At 37.5% G+C, this 17,395-nt stretch overlaps 3 protein-coding genes across 3 annotated transcripts in view; 2 read left to right on the forward strand and 1 right to left on the reverse strand.

Annotated features, from left to right (window-relative positions):
• Nucleotides 1–871: 871 nt before the first annotated feature.
• LOC111323236 (uncharacterized) lies at nucleotides 872–6,305 on the forward strand. Its single transcript, XM_022926553.2, has 7 exons — nucleotides 872–1,019; nucleotides 1,536–1,849; nucleotides 2,486–2,530; nucleotides 3,101–3,273; nucleotides 4,208–4,538; nucleotides 5,170–5,214; nucleotides 6,104–6,305. Exons 2-6 carry the CDS (start codon nucleotides 1,549–1,551, stop codon nucleotides 5,211–5,213), a joined length of 894 nt encoding a protein of 297 aa, XP_022782288.2. The 5' UTR covers nucleotides 872–1,019; nucleotides 1,536–1,548; the 3' UTR covers nucleotide 5,214; nucleotides 6,104–6,305.
• A 454-nt stretch (nucleotides 6,306–6,759) lies between these two features.
• Nucleotides 6,760–8,273, reverse strand: LOC111323237 (translin-associated protein X). Its single transcript, XM_022926554.2, has one exon. It carries the CDS (start codon nucleotides 8,241–8,243, stop codon nucleotides 7,434–7,436), a length of 810 nt encoding a protein of 269 aa, XP_022782289.1. The 5' UTR covers nucleotides 8,244–8,273; the 3' UTR covers nucleotides 6,760–7,433.
• Nucleotides 8,274–8,324: 51 nt separating this feature from the next.
• Nucleotides 8,325–17,395, forward strand: part of LOC111323242 (DNA helicase MCM8) — a 28,118-nt gene continuing 19,047 nt past the window's right edge. The window contains exons 1-12 of the mRNA XM_088763061.1: nucleotides 8,325–8,564; nucleotides 8,695–8,817; nucleotides 10,139–10,221; nucleotides 11,488–11,548; nucleotides 12,152–12,240; nucleotides 12,672–12,745; nucleotides 13,063–13,118; nucleotides 14,371–14,471; nucleotides 14,848–14,889; nucleotides 15,946–16,031; nucleotides 16,280–16,362; nucleotides 16,746–16,814. Of these exons, the coding sequence (XP_088619187.1) occupies nucleotides 8,468–8,564; nucleotides 8,695–8,817; nucleotides 10,139–10,221; nucleotides 11,488–11,548; nucleotides 12,152–12,240; nucleotides 12,672–12,745; nucleotides 13,063–13,118; nucleotides 14,371–14,471; nucleotides 14,848–14,889; nucleotides 15,946–16,031; nucleotides 16,280–16,362; nucleotides 16,746–16,814 (964 nt within the window). The 5' untranslated portion in view covers nucleotides 8,325–8,467. The remainder of the gene's footprint in view (nucleotides 8,565–8,694; nucleotides 8,818–10,138; nucleotides 10,222–11,487; nucleotides 11,549–12,151; nucleotides 12,241–12,671; nucleotides 12,746–13,062; nucleotides 13,119–14,370; nucleotides 14,472–14,847; nucleotides 14,890–15,945; nucleotides 16,032–16,279; nucleotides 16,363–16,745; nucleotides 16,815–17,395) is intronic.

The raw sequence follows: 17,395 nt of genomic DNA on the forward strand, positions 1-17,395 counted from the left end.
TTCGTCGGAGCGAAACCATTCGCTCCGACGAAGGGCTAACGCTCGAAACGTCAGCTTTTGTAATCATTACGGTGACCAATTTACCATTTCAACTTTGTTGATATATCCAAATCATTTAATAAAATTGGTTTACCTACGGTAGAATTTTAACCCAGAGAGGTTCAGAAAATAAAAAATATAGCGTTTGAATATAAATATTTCAAATAATGAACGGTATGATAACTTCATTTCACTACTATACTGAACTTGGTATTAATGAGTGATAAAAACATGGAACTGTTTAGAAATGAAGAAACCGTACGCCTTTAGAGAGCACTATTTTGGTATTTATCTTGCGGCTAATTTGTTTAAAGGCTGATAGTTTCTAAAGAAACTGTTTGGGGCTGCGTCGGTGGGGGTAACGAAATAATTTGGATACAAATTAATTTGTTTAAAGTTTTAGAGCTAGCCTCTGGGTTAGCTCAATGGATAGAGCGCTGGACTGTTGTGCGGGAGGTCGAGGGTTCGAGCCCCGGCCGGACCAACACTCAAGGTCTTAAAATAATTGAGAAGAATATGCTTCCTTTCTATAACAGCAAGAAATGGTTAGATATTCTAGTCTTCTCGGATAGGGACGAATAAATGGAGGTCCCGTCTCCTACAGGGTTAGGGGTAGGAGACGTTAATTTTCCACGCACGAGATTACTGTGTGATGGATGTCCTCCCCTGGGGTGGGATGGGCGGGTTAGGATTGATTGTAAAGCGCTGTTGATCTGTCATTGTAAATAGCGCTCTATAAGTAATAAATTGTAATTGTAATTGTATTTAGTATGTATATTGAACAGTATCGTTGTTAACATTTTTCATGAACATATTTCGTATCTTGGAAATAATTCATAACTTCGATCACAGATCCTTGTGGGGAACATATTTCAATGTCAATGTGTTCCGGTCGTGGTTTGTATGAAAAATCAACAGCAAAGCGATAATCGTTCATTAGCAGTGTCTTTCCCCGAGGATTCAGCCAGAACACATCTAAGGTATGTTACATTTCGTCTTGAATACTGAAGGAAAGACAAATGAATGGTGTCCCTTCTCTCGAAAGTCTTTTTGACTGAAATAAGTTTCTCCATGTTTTAAAGAAATAACCATTTCCCTGTCCTAAAGATTTGGTGTCTCTACATAGAGACGCCCAGCAAATTTTTCACACCACGCTTAGATTCTCGTGGTTCCAGTCAATTTGAAAAGTGTCCATTGATACATAATTGCTTCTCGTCAGATCTTTAACAATACAGATAGTCCACCAGATTTTTGACTGAATTTCAGATTCTAAAATTAGATTTGTTGGGAAATGTTCTGAAGACAAGGGACATGGCGGGAACTTTTTCAACGCTAACCTTGCTTCATGCATCACTTTGCAACCGAGAACTTGGCTTTTTTCTGCCCCTAAAAATAGGTTTTCTGAGGCTCTAAAAATTCCACATTGATAAGCAATTCGGTGTTCCACTAAGGCACAAATTTATCCTCATATCAAATACTTCTTGCTCTCTTTCTAGATAAACCGTCAATATGAGATTACTGCTCGTTCTCGCTATTGTCTTGATCAATATCGTGCTTTTCACATCGGCTGGCAAGAAAAATAAATGTGGCCCCATGGTTAAGGAACACAATTGCGAGTGCAAGGCCAAATCAGAGGGCCAGTTGAAAATGGAGGGTGGGAAATTGCTGATGTGTGATGGTAGTGAATATAAAGCTCTGCAGTTTGAAATGCCTTCCAAAAATTCAAGGGCGAATCCAGCTTATTCGTGTAAGGAAATCAAGGATGAGGACACAGCAGCCGAGGATGGAATTTATTGGCTTACGTTTAAGAGTAAGATCAAAAGTATATTTATTACTTTCTAAAAAATTTTAAGTAAACTCAGTCTGAACTCACTTAAAATGTATCTTACTCATGTAGGAGTAAAACGTTCGTAATATCGAGTTTTAAGGTTACATGCATTTGCCACAGTTGTATCGATGGTTTATTTCACAATTATTTCCCGAGCGCACTTTGGATATGAGATGATAGATAGCCAACGAGGCGCTACGCGCCTCGTTGGCTATCTATCATCTCTATCTATCATCTTGGCCTCTAATCATCCCATATCCAACAAGCGCAAGTGGAATAATTGTTTTATTAAAAAAACGCCCCCAAGATATTAGACAAATCTTCTCGACTTTATTTTGTAAGAAGAAACCGGATGTTACAATGTACAGATATTAGATTATGGTATATTGGCTCATATGCCATAATGGATTAGCCAATCAAAAGTCTTGAATGGCATTATCCGATGATTCAGTTTTTAATAATACAGGTTATCCTCGCTTGGAACAAAATGCCAATCGACATTAAAAAAGGGGGAGGGGTGGGTGGAGGGGGTAGATTGAGTAAGTAAAATGGAGTCTTAAATCAGTCGGGAAAGAAGCTCATCTAGTTTTTTTTTAAAATTTTTTGCTTCATATCCAGGTGATCCCGCTGTTTTCCCAGTTTACTGTGACATGTCTAATGGAGGTGAGTTTGAAATAATTCTCAGCTTCGCCTAGTTTGATCAGAAGAAGAATGTCATGTCCTGACACTTGAGTATCGTGTAGTAGCGAATGTGCACTTTTTTTTTTTGGTTTTCGCTCATATTGGTAATAGATTTTCGCACCCATTGATTTACGCATATTCGTTTTTGTTTTTCAACCTATAATTTCTACACCATTCTTTTGGCGCTTTATGTAAATCACGCCAAGGTCTTTAAATCTCATGTTTCACGCCCCTTTTATTTATAGCAGTGTGTCTTTTTGCGTCGATGTAAACCTTTTTTCCTACGAGCGTTTTACTTGTCGTATATTCCCTTGGCATTTGGTAAGTTTTTGTCTCTTGGCATCTTCTGCGAGGCATAGAATCACTGGTCAGCCATTAAAATTAATCCGTGATTTGTTTGACAAAAATAAAAATATCATTTTCTCGACGTTAGATTTTATTCAAATGTTGTTATTCTTTAAAAAGATTTGTTACTGTGTCACTGAAATACCCATGACTGCATGTATCATGTAGACTAGTTTTTTCAGTTACCCTTTCTCTTGTTTTCACCAGGATGGACCATGATATTCAAGGCGGTTTCCGGGGCGAAGGAAAATGCTTTCAACGCGTACAATTCGGGTGAAACTCTCGCTGAAAATGACATGAGCGCTCTCGACGTCACTACAAAGACCGGTGACTACAAGAGTAGGATAATCTTAAACTGGGCTGAGTTTAGTATATCTGAGGTAATTAGGAAACGGCAAAAGTCCGCTCGTCTTTTCACGTTTCACGCGTTTCAAGCTTCGCACGCGTGAGCTTGCGTCTTGGTGGATTTAAAGGCGCCCTTGTATGAATCACCAGGAATAGTTTTGGTGGCCTTTTTCCAGGAATTAACTTCTACTCTGTGAGAGAAAGAGTAAAGAAAATTTTCCGTTCATGGTAAAAGCGAAACAGATTACTTTTGCGTAGGAACGGCAAAGCGCAACCGGCAAGTGTGAAAAAATGGCGGGAAAAACAAGGCACGTGGCTATCCTTGCAGTTAACGTTTTACGTAAACGCGCTGCTAAATCTCTCCATAAATAATATTGAATGCGAGGGCTAGAAGATGTTTTGAGGTTAATAGGTCTGCCATGCACCCATTTAGCGATAAATCTAGGTTGCATAAAGTGATGCCAGCTTACTCAAGGGATTGCAGTTCAAGTTTTGTGTAACGCTCCTGCAGAAGTGACCATGCAATCGACATTTTGAAATTTAAAACATCTGCCTTTGTTGTCTTTGACAAGGAGAAACGACGTCCGAAAGCGACTAAGAGAATTTTTGTTTGTTTCATGCAGAAAGTGAAAAATTGTTTGTAGTCTACGATGGAACAAGCGTCACTGATTTTTCCGAACTTTTTCGGGCCAGCGCAAGTAAGCGCCAGGCAAGCTTGAAGGTGCGCCAAGTATGCGCGAAAAGGGAAGCGCTTCTCTTCACGCGCGTGCCTCACCCGCAGGCTGAGGTACACGTCACGTGGTATGACACGCACGGAAATTATGAAGAAGCGGATGTAACCTAATAAAGGTTTAGAAAACAATGTCAACGATAACTGATAGCCACTATAGATATTTTCAAGTAGGGTTCATTGGGCAGAAGTGCTTTAAAGTGAATTAGTAATGGATATTATCTATTCTACTTTTACAGGCGAAAGTTGTCCTTTACGAAGGAAATAGTGCTGTAAAGGAGCTTTTCTTCAACGCCCAGGGATCGGACAAATTGAACTGGTTTTCAAACGACAAACTGAAGGAGCCCTACCCGTGGACAGATGTGAAAAATGGGGAACAGAACTCCTTTTCCATCCAAGGATTAAGCGGTCGTAACTTTTTCATCAACAAGAGCTATGGTGGATGTCCTAATGACAACGGATGGATGGCTATAACTTCGACTCACTGTTCATGGGAAAATCGATTTGGAGAAGAAAAAAACGTCGTTCTTTACAGCAAGCTTGAGACATACACTAATTGGAACACTGCAGGTGAGGATATTGACACCGCAAGTTAACCCCAAACCTAGGAAGAGGAGAAATGAACAAAACGCCAACGTTTTTACTTTTATAAACCTTAAAATGCAAAATCAGATGAGGTCGAAATGGAATGGAGAAGAATTTTTCAGCCTTCCGCTTTCTGCTTAGCAATGACCGCTGATCACTCCAGCGGGATGTCTGAATCCTTCATATATTAGGTCGTCTTTTGATTCAGTGTCGTGAAACCAAAACAAGGTTACCACAGCAGCCAATCAGTTGATGGGTAAATATCATAAAGAGCCAATGAGGGCTCAAAGTATGAAAAAGCCAATGACTTGAAGCAAAGGAAACGCCGGTGACCAAAGTACGTTGGGTATTAGTTTGAATCATGGTGATTGAGGTGGCAAAAGTCTTGTTGGACCAATCTTACAGCGAAACAAAAAGTTGATTTTTTTTGCATTAATTCAAAATTGCGAATAACTTACGAGCAGCAGATATCTCTTGAGTAAAATTTGATTCCATGAACAAAGAAATAATGATAATTTTAGTGATAGTTACCATAGTAATAATGACATAAACACCGACCATGTTTTTGACTGGTTTTCTGAAAAATGCCCTCCGTGTGCATTTTTTCACTTTTCAGATAACGTCGGGAAAGCAGATGTTCTGGCGGTTTTTGTGCGCTAAGGTAAGAAAAGAGATTAAAAACTGTCTACTTGGTAGACCTTTTTTTCCAGTCGAAAAACATCATGTGTTAAATGAACAGATTTCGCGGAGCTGTACATAGCGGGGATGGGCCTTCCGTTCTTGTTCTTAAACGGTCTTTGTGGTGTGGTTTTGAGTGGAATACTTTACTCTCACTTTCCCTTTATTGTTAGGGGCGGATCCAATCCAATGGTAGTTCGATTGAACCTCCTAAACTGAAATGGAAAACGTTTCACATGTGCGGTTTCTAACGAGAAATTCTAGTGGACATAGACAGTGGCGGATGCAAACCTTGAGTTAAGGGAGGGGAGGGAAGGGGCATTTTGTTTGTGCGTGTTCACCAGCCGGCTTTTCATCCCTCTACATTTAATTTTCACCCTAGATTAGGGGAGGGGGGTAAGGCTTTCTCGTACGCTTCCCTAAATCCGCCACTGATAAGGGATGTTCAAAAGACCTAAAACCCTACAACTATTCCTGAACATGCTGGAAATCACCTTTCCGAGGACTTAAATTTTAAATGTTTTTAGAAAGTAAACTCACAATCCGCCTAGGATGGTCCGTCTTGAGTAGAAATTTAGCTGGACCTCCCTTTTGCTACATCCTAGATTCTTCCCTAAATCTTCACTTGATCAGAAGCCTTGGACAGTGAGAAAGCTTTTTATTGCCTGGTTAACTGGTGTATTTCTATCCGTGCTTTTAAATACAAATGATATTTTAAAAGTTTTTATCTGAACCTGCTAGACGTCGCGAGTCAAAATGTACCGCATCTCTCACAACCTCTTGTTTTAGACAAGAATTCAAGTTTAGCCTTATAACTGATGAACGACAGAAAGCCTTCAGAAATAAATAAATAGCCTCACTTTTTATTTCAGCAATCACCACCACTGAAATTGGACTACATAGGATGGCAGAGAATTGAGGCAATATAATTAGTTGCTTTTCTGCAGGGTTTCTTGTGAAGGGTTTCATTGATGTACCAAGGTAGCAGGTGGAGATTCAGTCTCCCACCCTCTCTGATGCTTAGAAAAAATGTGGCCTCAAATTAAATCCAATAAAACAATAAGTTCATTTGAAGAGTTGCATTTATTTAGTTTCTGTCTTTATAATTTCCCTTATCTTAATATCTTGGTCAACTCAGCCAGCAAACAAGGCCATTTTGCCAAAGCTAATTTCAGTTTCAGAGGAACTGGAGAAGCCACCATAGTAGACTGTTTCTTTCATTCATACTTCCCCTTGGACAGGATTCCCGGACACCCAGGGTTATCACCCCACTCTTACAGCAATTCTCCATCTTTCTCTGACAGGTTTCCAATATCCATTTCTGACAAATCTACCCCTGAACAATAACAAAGTGGTACAGCCACTAACACAAGACTACTAACCACTGGCACATTATATCTCTCTGAGCAAGGTGTTTGAGCACTGAAGAAATCCAAGTTTGACTTCAAATTCCAAGCTGACAAATCTGAAAAGTTTTTATGGCATAGCAATAAGGCAGTCAGTGCAAAAACAAGAGTCTGGCACAAAATGAACATCAAAAACCAATTGCTATTTCTTTTTTACTCAGTCACCTTAAATATAAAAATGTCAAAAATGCAAAAATGATGGCAAGAAGAATTCTATAAACTTTTCAGCTCTTAATGTTAACCCCAAGGAATGATCGACAACTAATTTCTTCTTACAACTAGTGCTACTGAATCACAAATTAAGGTACATTTTGTCTTGAAAATAAAGGAAATGATTGCCAACTAAGCTTGTGATCATTCACAAATTCTCCTTGTCAGCACACTAGAAAAAGTATAGAGAACAGCGTGAAGAATACTAATACCCCATATAAGGGTGCAGACAATTGAGTGAAACAACTAACTCAAAATAAACAAAACTGTATTATCTGCCATGACAGAGGTGGAAATGCACGCACTGAAAGTACATGTACCTCCTGTTGTCTTTCATGAATCCTTAGAAAACTTCTCTAGGATTTGTAAGGGAAAACAGGAGGTATTTACAGTGTGTGCAGTTTCTGTCCCGTTGTATTAAAACTACACAATATTGACAGAAATACTTCAATTGTTGAAATTATACTTCTCTTTTTAAACAGCTCCACTTGTCTCAGATAAATATGTTCCATCTAAAGCTAAGGCTATCAGAAATATTAATAGAACAGAATAAATTATAATTAATTGATAATAAATTTCTCAATTATCAATTTACATCCCTTTCTTCGCAAGTAAAGTCTGCACTCAGTGCTTCTGCCATAGCAAATTGGGGTATTTCCGAACCCCGAACTTTCAAAGTGTAACAGGCGACTTCCACCTTCTTCATACTGGCCGTCAATACTCTTAACTTTGACGCAATGTCCTTAGAAACATTACCGAAAGCCACGAAAGAATTGTGAATTTCACGCAAAAAGCTGCAAACCTCAAAAGGCGTGTTTTGATCCCCGCTTGACGCACTGTTTATACAGAAGCGCATGAGCTCTCCGGTCAAATCTGCGATGCCAAGGACGTAGTCGAAAGGATTTAAGCTTAAGTGAAGATCTATCCCTTCCTCATTTAAAAATTTCAACTCCGTTTTAACTTGGTCGAAAGAAATCAAAGTTTTTCTCTTGAGAAAATGCGCGAAAGACAATGCTTCGATGTACTCCTGCACACCAGTAGAGTACGCGCGGGTGAACAAAAATGGATCTTCTCCCTCCAGCTCCAAAGCTATCGTCTTTAAGACTTCTTTAACTTCCAAAAACTTTTCATCTGCTTCTTTGAAGATCTGCTCCGTATCATTCGCCCCTGTCACTCGCTGAAGGAGAAATATAATTCGCTTGCTTGCAATGGTAACATCTCTACTACATTTAACTAAACGCTCGTGTTTGTCATGCCGAGAGTCTAGCTCTTGCCGATGCTGTTGAAATGACAGTATTACTGGCGATTTTTCATCGACTTTCCTCTTCGGAAGAGTGCTCTCTGGAGCTTCAGTTCGAGGACGTTTTCCACTTCGTCGTTTCACAACAGCCGCCATAGTGAAAATCTGGCTTAGGAAATAGATGCACGACGTTGATTGGCTCTTTATTCATGGAACTAAACCAATCAAGTACAGCTTTATAAAAAAGTTGGGGAAAAATGGCGGTAGATTTGAAGGTTTTCTAAGCGCCAAATGAGCCTTGTTTAACATTATCTTTTGATAAGGATCGGAAGGTCTTACGTCAAAATAATTCATGAAGATATAAATCCAATTCACCCATTATGAGCTCTGGAAGAGCGAGAGGTAACTTCTGGAGAGGAAGAGGACAGAGATTTCGTGGAGGAAAGAGTTCCCGAGGAACCAACCAGGCAGGAAGAGGTGAAATTGATTTATAGACTTCCGATTACCTTTATGTTTATAGTCAGGGGGATTCAGAATGTTTTCCGTGTCCCATGCTTGTGACTCGACGAAAAGCATTGATATAAACTTCACATAATTGTCGGTTTAGGACAGAAGGACCCAGGCCAGGGCAGTTCAAGACCTCAAGCGCAACATCAAAGAGCACGGCAAGTGCAGACAAGCTTAATGCCCTGTCCCTTCAAGAAATGGAACTTATACTTCCCTGACATCGGTGAGCCAGTAGTCTTGTGAGATTAGTTTGAAACATGGTAAATTGGGGTCATCCTCGGTGTAAAAACCTGACGAGGTTTTCTTTGTTTTGCTGTACGCTATTGTTTATAATGTTTTGTTGTCTTTGTTTTACGTCACTCGTGAGCTTCACAGGTTTTTACACCGAAGATGAACCGTAAATTGTTTATCTGTGACCAGTTAACTCTTTCATTTCCAGGACTGACCGATGCATAATTTCTCCGTACAGCATCAATACCACATTAAGCAGACAAGCGATGAGAATAAATAAAAATATGAAGTAGGGCTTATCCAACACCAAATTTTCAGAAGAAAATTTCAAATAGATGTATGGTAAACAGAAGGGAGAATTTTAATTGAGATACTGGGAGTACTGTGAGGGTAAATGCAATTAGGGAACTATTCCCTTACTGTTAAGATTATTTTTTTTCTATTTCACCAGGTTTCTTGGCCATTTCATAATGGCCAATGTGGGCAGGGCTAGCAGCATCTGGTTGCCCCTAGCGCCTTATTTTTGCTCCTAGGCAACTCAAGAATCTTAGTTTTTTCATGAAAAGCATATGCTGGGTACCCTGGATTTCGCAGTTTCAGAGCACTGGGCTCCCTTCAATTTTTCTTAGAGCACAGCCTTTGTGGGGTAGAGTAAATTGGCCTTGGTAGAGAGTTTCCAAGCTGATGTTTCAAGTGAGCAGCCCTTCCTCAGAGCAAATACATGTATTTTGCTCTGAGGAAGAGCGAACACTTGAAACGTCAGCTTAGAAACTCTTTAGGGTGGCCAGTTTACATTTACTTATCAACTCAGTTGATATTAAAGAAAGTGATGTTGTTACACTTCTCCACTGACACAGTACCACAGTTTCTTTAGAAACTCACCCCATTTGTTAAGTAGACTGGAGGTAAAGTTTTTGACATATTCACTGAAGATCTTCCTTTACCCAAAGGTGCACATTTTGTGTTAATTTAGTTCAAAGTTCCTTAACTTTAAACATGCAAGATCTAAATAATAATTCTTTTCAATCACTGTTTTACTTTTCCTTTTAAATTAGACTAGAGAATTTGGTCTTATTCCAAAGTAACACCCTCTAGTTGATTTAGTTTGTCTGCAGGTTCTCGTGATCTGTTTATAAGATAACCTTTTAAAATTGCAAGGAGAAGTTACCTGTTAATCACCTCTGGGAGTTTAAGGTTAAAAAAACAGTCCCCTTACTTTAAGTTTGAACTTTTAGCCAGTTGGCTGAGGATTTTCTTTGATGTATTTGAACTTAAATAATTTCTCAATTGAAATAATAATTATTCTTCTGCAGTTTATAACCCTGACTCATCTCTTGCAACTAAAATTGAAGCCATGATGAAGTTTGTGGAATCACATGCAGCACAACTTTCTAAGGTACAAAAAAAAAAAAGCTATCACAGGGTTCATATGGCTCCTGGAAAACCTGGAAAATTATGGATATCTATTTTGACATTCTCCAGGACTGGAAAGTCCTTGAAAAAGACTATAACAGGTTCTAGATAGTCCTGGAAATTGGCTAAAAATCAAGCAATAAAGTTTTAAGAATTTACTTTATAAGAAATGTGCATAGACCGTAAGGAGAATTGATTTTGAAATCTCAAGAATGAAAGGAATAAAATTAATGTGAAATTTGGAGTCCTGGAAAAATCAATCTAAGCCTGGAAATTCCTAAAAAAGTCTTTGAAATTTGTTTCTGAAAAAAGATTACACACCCTGTATTAGTAGTTTGTCGAGTTACTTCCAGATTAAACAGGAAGGTGCGCTATAAAAGGAGCCTTAGGTCCCACTGGACCATTTGTCAATCAACCGTCGTGTGATGTAGAACTGTTAGAGTCAAGTCAGCTTGAGCTATAGCTACTTCAAAGCAGTGAACAGTGGGCTCATTCCTCAAAATTTTTTTGTCTTCATCACAATACAAGAATTTTTGAGATTTGTATTTCCTTTCTCCAATGGAAACTGTCTTTATTTGTGGAGGTAAATTTGAGATTGAAGTAGGTGGTTTGCACGTTACCGCATGCCACCATGCTGGTGGAGGTAAACAATAGATATCTCATTAGCTCCTTTTGTTCGTCTACCAGCATTTAAATTTGACCTGCACACGTCAATGGTGAGTGATAAATGAGCCTAGGTCTTCCCAGGGAAGACTTCCTTATATAGTGCGCCTTCATGTTCAAAGTGTTTTCTACCTACTGCAGGGTTGTGGTCAAGCAGCGCCCGGTGGCCCCTGGTGCCTTACTCTTACTTTTGTTTTGGGCAACTCAGGAATCTTAGTTTTTTCATAAAAAGCATATGCTGGGCACCCTGGTTTTCACAGTTTCTGAGCAGTGGGCCCCCTTCAATTTTTTTTTGGGCACAGCATTTTACTGTCAGTATTTATCTTAAAGGTGTACATTTGTTGTGCATACCTATTTAAACTTGTCACTCCCAAGATCTCATTCAGCGATTCTCATTACTGTCTGTGATACAATTCTTTTAATGTTACTTGTTAGAATTTGTTATTGGATCAACCAGTTATCTGCCTATGTGGACTTTTTTTTATTATCATCACTAGTCTTAATTTTGTGAGGAGGAATTCTTCCTTGGTCTCCTGTGGGAGTTCAAAACGGCTAACACTTGATTTTAATGATAAATTTTTTTAAGGATGACATAGAAAGCAAAGCAGCTGTGGTGTTTGACTATATGGATCTAATATCTGATACAGGTAATGGTATGGAAACAATTCAACATGCAGTTACAAACTTTATGAATGTTTTAGGATCTAGAGAGAACATAAAACCTGAGTAACAGAGAATGTATTTCCTTGGATAAGTCCACAACGTTACTGTAATATAAGTGCTCATCATCTGTATATTGTTGAATGAGTGCCCCCCTCAGTTAGTAGGGATGAAAGAATAGCTGTTTTTATTGCTGCTAACTTTTTAAGCTTCAACTACATGTCCAGGAGAATCGGTAAAGGAGAACAGTTAAAAAACCTCTCTCAATTAAACATCTCCTTCTGATAAGCACCCCTCGATCTTTTAAATAAGCACTTAGGCCAAATACATTGGGACAGAAATTCTCAATGAGGTAGCTTTGAACAAAAAAAGGAAAAAAATTTGCGTTAAGTTGATATCTTCCTTTTTGTTTTCTCGAACATAATTTTAAATTGCCTCTTTGGGTTGAGGTTTAGATGTTCTTATAGTTAACTAAACAGCAAAAAACTTATTTTCAAAAATTGATGCTTGTTGTAACAATAAACTAATGCAACATGCTAGTAATAGTTTAGTTTAAACTTTGGCAACATTCTGTTTAAACATTGCTCTAGATCTTGCTGAGAATCTTCCATCTTTGGCTGGCGACCTGCGAGATCAGCCTACAGAAGTTCTTAACAGTATAAGCTTGGCAGTTACTCAGGTATGCTCGTTTATTCAATGTAGTACAGAGCTGTGATGGTTTTCAGTTAGAATGTAATTAGGTCTGATTGTTAAATTTAGTTCTAATTATTATTATTAAAATATTTACTTTATTAAAAATATATAGTGCAATTTTCATTAATGTCCAATGGCCCTTTACAATTTGATAATAGTTCAATTAATTAAACTAATACCCAAAAACTATAAATTAAAACTATGAAATGTCTGAAAATAAAATGTCTAGTTACTGTAATAAATTATAGGTAAAATGTCTAAAATGTAACAAAATCTCTCATTTTACTAAAAAAACCTTTCCTAAAGAGATAAGACTTTACTTTTTTCTTAAAAACATGATCATTTAGGTACTAGGTAATTAATAGATTGAATGTGTTGTTTATGACTGACTCCAAAGATTTTTTCTTTAATTTTAAGGTTCTGTTGACTGCTGAGATGGCTGAGAGCCCACAAGGTGCACCATTGTTTGATTTGCCATACATACAAACAAGGTAATGAATTCGTATTCTTTGCAAACATTCCAGCTTGTACCAGACATATGAAAATAATGTAACCAGTGTGTACAGTAAACTCCATTACAAGACACTTATTATAACCTAGTCAATGTATCACTTATGATACATTACTTACAAATTGAGCTGCAGCATACAATGAAACAAAAAAAATGTATGTTTTGTTTTTTTTCTTTTTCAAAGCTGTCTTTTGATATTTTACCCTCCTTACAGTTTGTACTCAGTGGTTTCATTTTTGTGCCTCATATGTTATACACCACACAAAGCTTGCTAATATCCTAAATTGTAACCAACAGAATAACAAACTTCGAGCCTGCCACTCCACTCAAGAACCTCAAGTCAAACTATTGTGGTAGGTAACATATATCCATGAAGCTCTTGAACAAATTTGACCTTGTTGTTAGTTTCTACTTCAATACATTAATTAACTGATTTTATCTTTTCTGTAAGCTTTATTAATTTTAGGACTTAAACCATTTACATCCCAAGATCAGTATGCATGCATATTCTTCATACTGTTCTCTATATATTTGCTAAGGCACTGACAAGGAGAATTTGTTTGATTAGTAAAAAAGCGATGCTATAGTTGGTGATAGGCACTTGCGGATAGGCGCCAAGGAGCTCGTAGGAAGCTTATACGTACCCTGACACCATCAAACCCTGTTTTCAATATTGTCAAAAGCTGCTTTGCTCAACCAAGTAACAAGTACAATCTCGGGTCTTCTTCTACTAATTATGTGAAAAGCACAAAAGGTGGCCGTTTTGGAAAAGTTTGTAACAAACAAGTTTGCCACTTATTAAAAGCAAAATATATAAAAATCCATTATTTATTATTGTATTTTGTAAGCTTACTTACATGTATACAATTTGCTGACAATACCAGTCCTGTAATTCAGATTTTCTGCAAGGGGTATAAATAAACAAACATTGAAACATTGATTATTTCCTTTATTCTCCTGACCTTAATGTGTGATTCAGGGGTGATATTGTTAGGAGAAATTAGGATCTACTCACTCCTAGGTGTTAAAGGGTTAAGACTTCTGTGTAATTGTAGGCGTTTATCCCATAGCAGACATTGAGGTACTAAATCTGACACCAGACCCGTATAAATTTGATTCCAATACGATTTAATAATGATATCAAACACGTCAAACTAAAACACAAACAAGAAAACCTAGTCTAAGCGACATTACAAGGAGCTAAACTAAAACAATAATTATTACATCATAACAACACAAAGATCGAGTGCATAAACCCTAACAATAACCGATCAAATAATAAACAAAAGCAACAAGGGGAGAGAAAAATATGCTTACTGATTGCCCTCTCTGTATGCCTCATTTAAACCAGAAGTCACAAATGATCGCAGATAACCTTACTGCAGATTACTCTATCGCACAAACTCGCATAAACTCTCCTTTTAGCGACTGCGCACGACGCCACAACGTACGAGGTCGCAATAATGTCTCACTAAAACTTGATATTTAACTTAATGACGGTTAAATTCTGAACCCTTAGAAAATCATCTACTTATATGTCACACAGTGTTAAATTTTCTCAGACCTTTGAATTGTCCACTCACCTGTTTGCTTTAACAACTGCAGGTAAATTTGTGGCAATCCATGGTACGGTAATAAGAGTCAGCAATGTGAAACCCCTGGTGAAAAAGATGGCATTTTCATGTAATCTGTGCAGCCAGATGCAGGTATGTGCATCAAGCAATCATGTTACTTTGCAGTTAATTTGTTTGGCATACAAGCACTACTTTTTCAAGGTTACACACTGATTGGTGTGGGTCATTTCAAGATTTCAAGGCAACTGGAAATGAGAATGTCCGACTAAATTCTCAAAAACTCAGTATGGTCCTTGTTTACAATTTCTTTTCTTTCAAAACTTTTTCAAGACCAGTGGTAAAGAGAAATAAAACAAAAGCAGAGAAATCCCTCATATAAATTATTTTTTAAAACACACAATTTCAAATTGTTCTAATGTATGAAATACAGTGGGTATCTCAATAATAATAATCAATAGAAAATTATTTATACTAATGTCAACATTAATTGCCTCATGGTCAATTCAAGGTTGTTCATCTTACAGACGGGAAGTATTCAATTCCAACTAAGGCAAGTTAATGAGATTTTCTTTTACTTCTCTTAAAGTTAAAAATGACTCAGAAGGGCCCTTTGAACCAAATTTTCAGTAATCCCACCTTTAATGTTAGCAGCAGGAGAAAACTTTAATTTACAATATACAGTTTAACTTGTATTTGTTGATAAATGGAGACATTCACATGCTCACTGATTTTGAAATTAGGATATAAATTGTTGATGAAGTTGCCTGTTTGTGCACCACAAGGGTAATTCTATTTTTATGATTTGCATCTCTCTGTCACGATCTGAAAAATCCTTTGTACATAATACACAAAAAGCCATACTTTACTACATGTGTATTTTCATGATAAAACATGCCAAAACATTGATCCAAATCAAACTTCTCTATAATGGACATATTTTTTTCAATGATTGCATGGTTTTAAGCTGTTACTGGAATTTTCCTGTGGGTGAAACTCAGATAGTTCAAAGTTGAAGCAGTCAGCAAATATGTGCTGAGAGCTATAGTGTTTAATGCACATGGTAATAATTGATGCTTTAGGAATATCCTCTCGTAGTATAATTTCGGCTGAGGGTCGGTTAGCGTCAAGCTGTTTCGATGCTTAGGCAAACATTGGGTTTAACGTGAGCTCGCACACGGGGTGCAGGACACTCAACTGCTTTACAATCAACTGAATCTACTTTATTGCTTGAATCAAGGTTCTTATATACATAATGGTAGCTAAATCATACGTGATACAAAATACAGAAGATAATACGAGTTTCCCTTGGAATAAACAACTTAATTACCACGTATCCGCAATTTCACAGATATGGGAGGACACTTTTATGGATCCTGCGGAACTAGTGTTCCTACGTGTTTTTAGACGGAAAACACGTACAAGTTTCCGTATTCTATGCGACACGTAGTAGGAATATTTTCACGAATACTCTAACAAAGGGTTACACATAAATCATATTTCCGGTTGTAATTATGTAATCAAAGCTTACTTTAGAATTGTTTGTCACGCTTTGTCACGCTATGCTTAACTTTACAACACTCTTTTCAAATATTATTGCTCTATTTAGTGTTCGTCAGTAGATTGTCGTGGCAGATCTTTCACCCCTGAGAGAAGCTCACCAATGACTGAGACAATTGATTGGCAAACTATCAAGTGAGTGGTTATTGAAGTGAAACAAACAGACAAAAAAAAACTGTGGCTTATCCCAGTTTCTGCGGAGTGAATTGACAGGGAGTATTGCTTTTCTTCCTGACAGAATCCGTGTCTAATTGAAGAAACCTATACCTTCCCATCCCCTCCCCTCTAACATTATGTCTGATTTTGTTGAGAGTTTTCTGTTATCGAATTTCTGGAAGCAAAGAGATACTTTTGGTTTCAATAATTGTACTCTCTTCTTGAAGAGTTCAAGAAATCATGGATGATGACCAACGTGAATCTGGAAGAATTCCAAGAACTGTTGAGTGTGAGCTGACAGCAGATCTAGGTATGAATAATTGAATATCTTAATTTGGCATGTGAATATTTTTTCCCCTCATTCTGAAGCCTATTTGAAAATTTAATAGTGCTAAGGAGTTTTGTATATCAATTAGATCATCTTTTCTAAGTGTGTAACTCTTATTCCTATCATGATATAAGATTCTATCCAAACAAATGTGATACCCAGGTTTGTTTGCTCTGGAATATGGCTCAGCTACTAGTTACAGCAAAGAATGTTATGTATCTTTTCCCTGTTAATAACTAAACTTGAATTTATAGAAATGAATAAAAGTCAAACTTGATTTCCTGTCTAGCAAAGCTTGCTTGTAAGAAAATTTATGACCTAAGTTAACATGTTTTTTTTTTCCTTTGCTGTTTTTTTTTTTCCAGTGGACAGCTGTGTTCCAGGTGACATGGTCACTGTCACCGGGATCGCAAAGGTTACCGGGACAGAAGAACGTAGGTAGTCTGAGCAAAGTACTGTGGAGCAAACACATCCAACTGTCTTTCAAATCTTTTTTTTCTACAAGCGTTATCATTAGAACACGGTGCTAGTGAAATGAAATTTGTCGATGAAAATCCAAACAATTTCAAAGGAAAACAAACAATTGCAGTTCAAAGAAACAGTTTGTCTGTGAAATTGCAATTATTGGTCATGCAACTGCAAATTGCTAAGTCAATGAGGTCTTTGGACCATGTTTAATAATGGGATTTATTACACGACTCGGGCAGTCAGAGGGCCAATAACTAAAATCTTGACCAATCAAAATGCTCTGCTGCTGGTCCAATATTCTCTCAGTATTGGACCGGGCACTGTCCCGAATGGTCCCGAATGATACCACACTTGTGTCCCTTTGAACTTCATTTATATAATAAATCTCTTAACAACAAACATATGAAACATATATATGAACTGCGGTTATGAGACGTATGTGAACGATCCTTCGCAGTAAAGCACTATTTGAGCAATAGTGAAAATCAGACCTGAAAAAAATTTCAGGCCTGTATGGGATTCGAACCACTGACCTCTGCGATACTAG

This window comes from Stylophora pistillata, chromosome 6 (assembly GCF_964205215.1).
Source record: "Stylophora pistillata chromosome 6, jaStyPist1.2, whole genome shotgun sequence".
NCBI lineage: Eukaryota > Metazoa > Cnidaria > Anthozoa > Scleractinia > Pocilloporidae > Stylophora > Stylophora pistillata.

Excerpts from the sequence above, each read along its gene's own strand:
- LOC111323237 (XM_022926554.2), bottom strand. The coding sequence starts at position 8,243 with ATGGCGGCTGTTGTGAAACGACGAAGTGGAAAACGTCCTCGAACTGAA.
- LOC111323236 (XM_022926553.2), top strand. The coding sequence starts at position 1,549 with ATGAGATTACTGCTCGTTCTCGCTATTGTCTTGATCAATATCGTGCTT. Across the intron at positions 1,850-2,485 it reads TTATTGGCTTACGTTTAAGA|GTGATCCCGCTGTTTTCCCA; the intron begins GTAAGATCAAAA and ends CTTCATATCCAG. Across the intron at positions 3,274-4,207 it reads CTGAGTTTAGTATATCTGAG|GCGAAAGTTGTCCTTTACGA; the intron begins GTAATTAGGAAA and ends CTACTTTTACAG.